This window comes from Eleginops maclovinus, chromosome 11, assembly GCF_036324505.1.
Source record: "Eleginops maclovinus isolate JMC-PN-2008 ecotype Puerto Natales chromosome 11, JC_Emac_rtc_rv5, whole genome shotgun sequence".
NCBI classification, from domain to species: Eukaryota; Metazoa; Chordata; class Actinopteri; order Perciformes; family Eleginopidae; genus Eleginops; species Eleginops maclovinus.
Window position 1 is genome coordinate 22,694,754 of NC_086359.1, and position 9,551 is coordinate 22,704,304.

Consider the following 9,551-nt stretch of genomic DNA (forward strand, 5'->3'; position numbering starts at 1 on the left):
TTGAAGCTCTTTATCATCTCACAATCTATCTCAGTATTACTTCCATTTTTGCAGCCGCTCTCATACTCAGTCTCAGATCCATCCCTTCCCTTTCCATCCCTCCATCCCTCCATCTGTTAGTGGTTAAAAGAAACATGCTCCCTCCAGGGCCAGGAACCTGTAGTATTTCCTGCTTTGCCAGAGAGCAAGGGGGAGCAAGGCAAGAGAGGAGGAGGAGACAAAGGGGAGAACAGAGAGGCACTGAGCCTGAGGAGGAAACCCACACAGAAACAAAAAGAAACAGAGAGACGTTGAGAGAGGGAAGGAGGGAGGGAGGTTGAATGGAGGCCTCGTGCATGCACATCTGGCTTCCATTTGCCAGACAGAGAGGGTGATGGGGAGAGAGAGGAGACAGAGGGGCTTTTATTTTTGGCACTTTTGGGGATACAGAGTGATTGACCTATTTTTTCTCCTCCATCCTCTTGGATTTTTCCTTACTTCTATCCAGTTCATCCGCATTTCATCTATATGAAACCAATATTACTGCTGTCTCTGAAGACAAACAATCAGCAAGGCAGTTTAAGGCGCGGCACATTTTATTCTCTGTCATGTTGTTTTTTCTTTCACTCTGCTAAAATCCCCTCTGTTTCTTATGGAATGTCAGCACCAAACGCCTTTTTAATGATGTTTTAAACCAGTGTTGAATGTTCAAATTATCAAACTAAGATCAGCATGTCTGCTAAAATATGGCAAATATAATGAAGAGGAACTACAACTACTAAATATATACAAAGTGTTCGTTATTTCATTTTATTTTAATTGAAGAGATCAGGTCAATATCAAAAATGTTCAGGGAAAAACTGAAGCCTTGACTTTAAATGTATAATGTGAACAAATTCCACTTTAATGTATTACGTTAGTTGAATGCAATAATATTAAGTTCAACCTAATAACTTTGTTTTAACTAAATATTATTGCTTTCAACTAACCGAAAACCATTGTGTGTTAAATGTTGACATTATACATTTAATTAAAGTCAACATTTCAGTTTTTTCAGTGTGTCAGTGATTAAACAGAAACTTTTACTCCTTTGAAAAGACTACTGGTAATTGTTACAGAATTTATGGAGCATGATAATGTTTTTTTTAATTATTATTATTATTTGTTTACCCTTTTCTGCATGCAGAGCTTCTTTGCTGTTCCCTCTCAATCATTTTTGGGATTCCGCTTTTGGATTTCTATTCATAACAAATACATTTGAGGCCCAGTTTGAGAATGGATCTAATCGTGTTGCTTGTTGAATTACTGACTTTCCCACATTAGGTCAGAGCAGTAGTCTCCCAATTGACTCTCACTGTATAAACCACAGCAGTCGATGCAGTCTGATGTTTAGTCCAGCATTAATATAAAAACAAGTCTTGAGGCGACGGAAACAGCTCCATCAGAGACAGAATTTGCAGAAAAAAGAGAGTCAGTGTCAACGTTGTTTCTCCAATCCCTGGGAAATGTCAAGCAGCCTCTGATAGCTTCTCCCCAGGGGCCCCCTTACCCCCCGGCTGTAAATCCAACTCTGATAACTTTGAAAGAGACGGGAGGAATTCATCTTACGTTACAAATGTTCAGCGCACATTTCATGCTAAAACTCGGCCACAGTATTTGTTTATAAGGGGAAAAAATCTAATCTTTATCTTTCGTGATTTTATGTTCATAACCACACAGCCTCTCTGTCAGTGTCTGTTATGTGCGAAGGGAGTGTTTGTAATTTCTGCTGACTGAAGAGATATCACCATGTTTTTCTCCAGAACTACAAGAAATGCAGACTGTGTAAGAACCCTACACCCACCCTTTAATAAAACCATTTTTTTCAATACTTTTTTACTCTATGGTTTATTAACAATGTGCCAAATTAAGATGATTTATTTCTTGGATAGCCAGCGGTTGTGTCAGGACCATCTTGCAATGGGTTCACAGCATCCATAACAAGAAATATGGCCCCCTACTCGGAATGCACCGATCATTTAACATGTCCTTTCTTTTGATCTCAACTACACATCTGTAAAGTGTTCTGTCTCCATCTCGCATGGTTGCTACCCCAACTCAGTTATAAAATATGTTAACACACCCACACTCTTACACAGACATGACCCCATTGCTCCTACAAGGACCATCTTTAAATGCAACCTTTATTTTGATCTCAGCCACACATCTGTAAAGATTCATGACTGCATCTTTCATATAGTTGCTTTCACCAAAATCTTTCCACAGACAAAAACATAGACTCACAAGGTGAAAACAATACCAGCATCTGTCATGGCTGCTTATAATGTGAATTCCTGGACATTAACTCTACATTGACTCTCTCAGTTCTCTACTGCTGCTTGACTCTGGCAGCCTGTGGGAGATAATTCTTACAGTGTGGCTTCTTTGTGTAAACCGTTTCTTCGTGCGGTTCTGTTTTGAGCAAGTCTTCCCAGTTAGAGCTGTTAATGTGGAATTCTTGATCCTGATGTTGTCTTTGAAATGATTTTTTCTGTTCTCCAGGCGCTCTTGGCCAGCTTGTAGTCCTGCATAGGAAACCTATTTTGAGACACTTTTATCAGGCATGTCCATCTGTTCTGGTGTTAAATGGTAGAAGTGAAAAGGTTGACGATATTTGCTTCAAAAACACTAATGTTTGTGCGTTCTCTTTCGAGTAGAAGCAAGGTTCTGACAGGCATATCTGGTGGTAGGCTTCCAGGACTCTTATGTGCTTACTGTAGGTAGACCAGGGGTAACAAAGATGGTTCCTTGGTAGTACAGCTCCCTCCAAGTCGGGACTCTTCCTGAGAAATCAAACAACACTCATTGGAGCAGTACTGTGGAGAGTGCTGATATGTGGGAGAAATGGAGGGTGTTTCGTTTAGAATATTGACTCTGCTTTCTTCAAAACCATATAAAAGGTTTCAATGAAGACTATATCATAAATAAGTCATTAATTAAACAGGGAAATTGAAGAATTGTTATTAGTTATTAACTAACCGAAGTTTTCTATGATATGCATCCAAGTGCCAAAAACTGCAGTTTCTCAGATGCCCTTCTGAGGTAGGCATAATAGGATTCAATAACCTTAGACCCCTATGTAATGCCCAAATAAATTCCAGAAATAAACATGTTTTACAGCCTGGTACTAAAAGGGATTTGGTCTAAATCCCCCTTCATGACAACGGTACAGGAGGGGAATTGTTATATCACTTTTATTTTAATTAAATGAAGGCTTAAATGTGTGCATTAAAAAGGGCCTGGCCACTTTGAGTGACGGTTAGATGCCCTCATATAGCTATTCGCTGTCACCCAGGCCCGCCACAGCTCACTGAAACTTCACCTCTTGCCCATTTTTGGATGAGCAAGAGGTCAGGCGAAGTTGGCAACGGCCGAAGCAACCCTCTACATGAGCCCCTTCAGCCTTTAGGATTTCCGCTAGAATCCCAACAAGGCTGGCAGCTTTGTTGTTCGTCCTGTGATGGCATCATTAACCACCAACAAGCTCGGTTGGCCTTCCTTCATGAAACAGCATGGAATTGTGACCAATGGTGACCCAACCATCTGTAAACATGGAGCAGGGAAAGAAGCATCACCATTTTACTGAAAAATTAAACGTTGACTTAAATAAATGTTTGTGTAAACAGAGAATACATAGTTGTATTAGGTGAGCTGAAAGTAATAATGTTATGTTTGAATGAAAAAATGTAGGTTCAACTTAATGTTGTTGCTTTCAACTAACCTGTTGACATAATACTTTTTATTAAATTCCCTGTTATTTTTTTTAGCTGGCACAGCTAAAGGGTCCTAGTGAAGGCGGAGGATAATCTGGAATGATGGTTCTCCAGAGCAGTCAATGTACAGTATAAGATCACGTCAACTGCTTTGTTCAAAGGTTTGGACAGATCTTAGATGTATTAAATTTCACTACTTAAGTTATTTGAGATCCGACCAAACCTGTGACCGCAGTCAGCAATTACCTCAGACGCACAATGCAAAAACAGGCAGAAAACACATGTGACATGGTGTGGTGCTAGAAGTGATTATTTTCATCTTAATGTGGCCTTCATAATAATTGAAAGGGACAGCAATGTAAGCATCAGCTGCCTGGAATCATTTGCACTCTAGTTCCACATAAACACATTCCAGCTTGCAGTTTGATACATCTCATTGCATGCACATACTGTAGGTACACATTGCTGGGGGACTGATGCTGCTATCATCAACACACCAACAGTATTTCTCTGGAGCATAGGTTTTGAGGTTAAGCCTTCATTTATTTATTTTATCACACAGGGTTGCATGACTATGAAAGGTGTCATAAACACACAACAAACATGCATACAGGATCAAATATAAAATAAAAGACACCTCATAGTCCTGCCCGGCCCCCAGAACAGCCATCTGAAGTTTCTTGTTCCCTGCTCTTCAGTCCCCAGGCCACCTGTCTCTTGGTTTCCCTTAAATCCTGTGAACATGATTCAAACTGCAGTTGGTCAGCATAACTCTGTGGTTGCCTGTCCTCATGGGATGGTTTGATTAGGGCATTGGGATCAAGTATGAGCTAAAACTGTCAGTTCATCTAAGTAAATATTAAAACTGAAATGCCAGCTTACAACATAAGGATATGACATATTCTAAGTTGGGGTAAAAGAAATCCCACAGTGAGGTTTTTTTTGTTGAGTGCACTCAAATTCAGAACTGTTATCATTATAACAGTTCTGAATTATAGTACACATAGATACCACATACAGCAGTTATGGATATACCAAGTCACCAAAAATCCCTGCATGCATTAGAACACAAATGACTAGTGAGGAGTCTACACACTCTTTGGAATATTAATACTAAACTTCATGTAAATATGTTCACCATGAGGGACTGAACCTCATGCCAGTGGTGTGTGTTGCTCGGCTGCCATCTAGAGGCCAGGGGCTGTAATCACATGGTCACTTGGTAACTTATATTGCTCTCTGGTGTCAGGGCACCTGCATGTAAAGTACACTGTGTGTGTTTGAGTGTTGTTGTTGCTGTTGTTGCTGTTGTTGCAAGCTAGTGTCAGTAAGCTGTGCCTCTCAGGGGTTTTGTTTGTGCTGTCAAGTAGCTAGCAAGGCAAACCCATGCATTGTCGTGTAACAGTCAATGCTCTTTCTACGCCACCAGAGTGAAAAGTCCCTCATATGATCATTTTTCGCAAAAATTGCAAATGCAGTGTTGTACAATAGCCAGCCAGACTGACCTGACCATAAGGAAAGGTGCCTATACACCTGGGGTTATCACTAAACATAATAAAACACATTCAACGTTGGTCTTTTCTTTTATTATACAATTCTCAACAACCTCTGGATTCAACTGTCAATCAGCTGTCAATAGCAGCATGTGTACCATTTAAAATATTTCTTCATCCTCACCAAATTTAACAAAGAAGGACATGATGGAAATGCATGTGTGAAACTCTAAATTGCAATAATCTGGGAACCTCAAACCTCATTTGAAAATATATATTTTGGGGATAAGAAACACATCAAACAACTTGGCTCACCAAATTCTCAACAAACATATTATCTTATTGTCCCTTTTTTTTAATAGGGGTGGACCGACCTATACATTTGTTGATGTATCAAGCATCATTTCATAATTCACATTGAAGTGACTTCCCTGTATAATTTGTATTATTTTGGAGGGACTGCACACAAGTATCCAATTGTATCCATATTTTGAGGGTTCAGTCAGGGGGATTATTTTTACCACTGGAACAATCTTCCTAAAGTACTCCCTTTAAAAACACCCACATAGGCCACTACAACTGGTTGCATGTAGTAAACTCGCCCATAATGGTAATTATCTCATGCCTATTTTCTGGGATTTGACTATTTGAGTAAATAGTCCTGGTTGTTTTTGCTACAGTCTCTGGTTAGGCCATGCCGGCAAACGGCAGCAGTTAACCTCATATGAGATCATTTTAAACTAGATTTATCAATCCAAAAATAACAGTACTGGAATCAGCTTTGAGATGGGCCTTATTTAGCTCACATAGTTTTGTGCATATTTTCCAAATGGTTTCAAACATGCAGAGGTTCCATTTTATAAGGGTCCCACACAGTTCAGTGCTATCAGTCCTCGCTGGTTGTCCTGTTTAAGCTCCTCTGGCAGGGTGGGGCAGCTTCGATGTGGGTGGGGGAGGCCGGAGGGGTCAGCCGGGAGAGGCACAGTTGACTCTGGGATGGTCCAATCGAAGACTTTCTCACAGTCGTGCTGCAACAGTGGACATTAAAACACAGAAGAAAGAAGTCCTCTAAAATTTGTACTCCAGTTTAATCCAATGCAACGCTCCGGTGTTTATGCGCTGATGCTTCTCCTGACTAGTCAAAATGTCTCTGATAGACTGGATTGTCCTTTTCTCTGTCAGTGTAAATCTAAAATATTGTCAGAATTAACCAAGATAACCATCATTTTGACTTTGAAAGATTAAGTGTAAGAGGTAATGGAGCTCTGGTCCTTACCTTTCTTCCATCCGTGTGTGCTCCTGCTCTCCATCAGCGGAGTCTTCTGTGTGATCTGCTCTGTCATCCTCCTCCTCTTCCTCTAAATTGTTGGCCAAGCGCTCTACGCCCTCCGGCAGCCTGTGATCAATGGGCTCTACAACTATAGAGGGAAGACGCTCCCTTTTGTAAAGAAAATCCTCGGGCATGGAGCTGGAATCTGGATCCTCATTTGTGTTGGCTTCAGGGAAGATCTGGTCCAGGGGGAGGTGTACATGGATTCATAAAATACTTGATATGGACTTGATATTGATTATATAAGAAATGGCCAATGATTACAGAGTTTCAAAAAACAATACTAAAAAAAAATAACCAACATTGGAGACACTGCAATTGTCTACAGGTAAAGTCCCATTATTAGTAAGGAGCAACCTGGCAAAGATCCTGGTCACATTAGAGGAAAATGGTGCAATTGTACTGAGATGTTATCATTTAAACCACTCATCTAGATTTGAAGTGATGATATTAAACAGAAAATGGGGGTTGACTGCATTAGAGTGTCAAAGACCCTTGAGTAAAGGTGTGTGTGTGTGTGTGTGTGTGTGTGTGTGTGTGTGTGTGTGTGTGTGTGTGTGTGTGTGTGTGTGTGTGTGTGTGTGTGTGTGTGTGTGTGTGTGTGTGTGTGTGTGTGTGTGTGTGTGTGTGTGTGTGTGTGTGTGTGTTATACTTGGTAGACTTTGCTCCCTCTTCTCCCAGCTGGACTGTCATCCATCTGAGATTCACCTTGACCTAGAGTGTGATTCAAACTGTGAACACACACACAAGACACATTTCAGGTAAACTTTGATTCCTTTTCTCTGTGACATGTCTATCATCCAAACTCATGGATACTGAGGCAGCACAGAATCAAAATATGCAGGAAAACCTGCCAATTGGTCACCCTGTACCCAACAAGGTCTTTGTGTACTGCTCCCATCTGTCCATAAGCATTATCCACAGTGTTTAAAAATAGACCTAGCTTTACAGATGTCAAAGTCAGATAAAACCTAAGATCATAAAGCTTTATCTCAGGGATTTTCTAAGCTTGCAGTGGACAGACATCTGTGTGTGTTCAACCGAGAACGAGACAACGCATGTAGGAATGCGCAGACAGGGCAGGGAAAGACGTTGTACTGCTCTGTTAATCCTGCAATTAAGAACTTAATGGAATAAAAGGCTTAAAAACAAGTGACTCCAAGAATGGAGGAGTGAGGTAATCTGGATATAAAAAGAAAGCCATGGGTGTAAAAAAAATAGTAGAAGATCTGGTTTGAATGCCTGTTTCATTGCCTATTGTCTTACTGGTAGGCATACATTCATATAGATGAATGTACATTATGTCGGGGAGGTTGTGAATAAAAAAAGGGCCCCTTCAGTAATTTCAGTGTTTACTTTAGCCAGTCAGTCGCCATTTATTTTTTATTTGCCCTATATGGACTCTACGGGTATTTTAAACATCACAGCATTGCACACCTCTAATGACATCATGTTGTACCTGGTGTGTAATCCCATTTCCATCAAGTTTAATTCACAGTGCTCTAAAAGTTTATAGGTACAGGTACATGGTGGAAAATATATTTTGATATTGTGCAGCTTACCTGTGTGAGGCGGGAATACAGGTCATCTTGAATGCATCATTAAGCACCTTAAGGCCCAGAGAACCTAAACAACAAGGTATTCCAAAAAGTCAAACAACCTGGACTATTTTAGCACCTCCTGCGGCCACACGTTGCTCTTAGTCCCTTTCTGCAAGTCACAGATTCAGCTTCCCTTCTTCCATCATCCCCTTCTCTAATTTGTATCCTCCCTTCCCTTGATTTTCTCCAGAGAGGTCCACTCAATGACGCACACAACAATGCACATTGAACCTGCCTCTCAAGCTGACAGGCTTAGTGTCAGCTTCAATTAGAAGCATAGCTGGATGTAACATGTGAGGTAGGAGCAGCACAGGGCCTCCCTCTCACATTCAGATGAGCAGACGAGCTGTCCGCGCTGACACTAGTGGTATTACTTTTACTTCAGAGGCTTTTCAACCAAATCATTCAAAATGCTGAAGTTGTGCTTGATTATTATGGCTAATTTATAAGGAATGAGAACTATTTTGTCATCATAGGCATGTCTATTTTGGTAATTCAAGACCAGGGTGAGAGAGTGTGGTGCATGTAAGGAAAAAATTACTTTCACTTTGAAGTTAGTCAAGAGGAAATAAAAGAAACTCTGTCTACTGTATATTCTGATACTTTGGTTAATTATGAGTTATTTTCTCGTCTGACCAGCAGGGGGGGCTACTACAGTTATGGCAGTGCTGTCGGCTGATCTGTAACCACAGAAGGAAGAAGTAGTCAGGTTTCTTTACTTAACTAAAGGTAAAAATACTGTGGTGATTCAAAACTCCAATACCAGAAAAAAAAAAAACATTCAAGTTACTTAGGTGAAAGTACAACAGTACTATAAGCTCACTGTAGTTAAAGTATCAAAAGTAATTTTACTTAAAATGCAGAATGTCCCTTTTGACCGTATTATACCTTAATGCAAAATTATATAATCATGTTTCTATCACTAACAAATGAATGTGAGAACATTTAATGTTAAAGTTTGTCATGATGGGGACTTTTTTTATATCGGGTTGATTAGTAGTACATTTATGTGTTTTAAAAGTTGTGTGACTAAAGGAAACTACTAAATATCATCACACTAAACACGAGTCCACCTTTAGCTTAGCATTGTGGATATAAAGTAATGACACCATAATGTAGTTTGTTTTAGCATTGTGTTAGCAGTTTATTTCTGGCATTTACGCTTAAATACCCTGTTGAAAAAAACATGGAAGCAGCATGAACGTATGTTGCAGGAGAGCTCATTTTCTGCAATATTCCAAAACACATTGGTTAATCCCATTGCTTTTTGTCAAATGATGCAATCCCTTGCGATGCTAACCCTTGCGATGCTAATGGTTCGACCTTCAAAAATAGGATATTAGCGCACCACTCATGTCCTGTCATGTTCATTGGGGGTATTTGATACAAAAGCAGC

The 9,551-nt window shown here is 40.1% G+C and overlaps 1 protein-coding gene across 4 annotated transcripts; it reads right to left on the minus strand.

Annotated features, from left to right (window-relative positions):
- Positions 1-2,144: 2,144 nt before the first annotated feature.
- Positions 2,145-8,397, minus strand: si:ch1073-303d10.1 (protein LBH-like). 4 transcript variants are annotated; one of them, XR_010166732.1, is made up of 5 exons: positions 8,117-8,378; positions 7,207-7,285; positions 6,501-6,733; positions 4,369-6,252; positions 2,145-3,561 (listed from the first exon to the last, which is right to left on the minus strand). XR_010166732.1 is itself a non-coding variant. In XM_063894652.1 (4 exons), exons 2-4 carry the CDS (start codon positions 7,249-7,251, stop codon positions 6,111-6,113), a joined length of 420 nt encoding a protein of 139 aa, XP_063750722.1. In that variant the 5' UTR covers positions 7,252-7,268; positions 8,215-8,397; the 3' UTR covers positions 2,145-6,110. The 4 variants fall into 4 exon arrangements, 3 of the variants coding, with proteins under 3 accessions (XP_063750722.1, XP_063750721.1, XP_063750720.1); XM_063894652.1 differs by having other exon boundaries at positions 2,145-6,252; positions 7,207-7,268; positions 8,215-8,397; XM_063894651.1 differs by having other exon boundaries at positions 2,145-6,252; positions 7,207-7,268; positions 8,117-8,384.
- Between the last annotated feature and the right edge of the window lie 1,154 nt (positions 8,398-9,551).

Bases quoted from the DNA above. Each gene is read 5' to 3' on its own strand.
- si:ch1073-303d10.1 (XM_063894650.1), bottom strand. From the start codon at position 8,142: ATGACCTGTATTCCCGCCTCACACAG. The intron at 7,286-8,116 runs GTAAGCTGCACA...GTGTGTTCACAG, and splicing joins TGTATTCCCGCCTCACACAG to TTTGAATCACACTCTAGGTC. The intron at 6,253-6,500 runs GTAAGGACCAGA...CCACTGTTGCAG, and splicing joins CACACACGGATGGAAGAAAG to CACGACTGTGAGAAAGTCTT.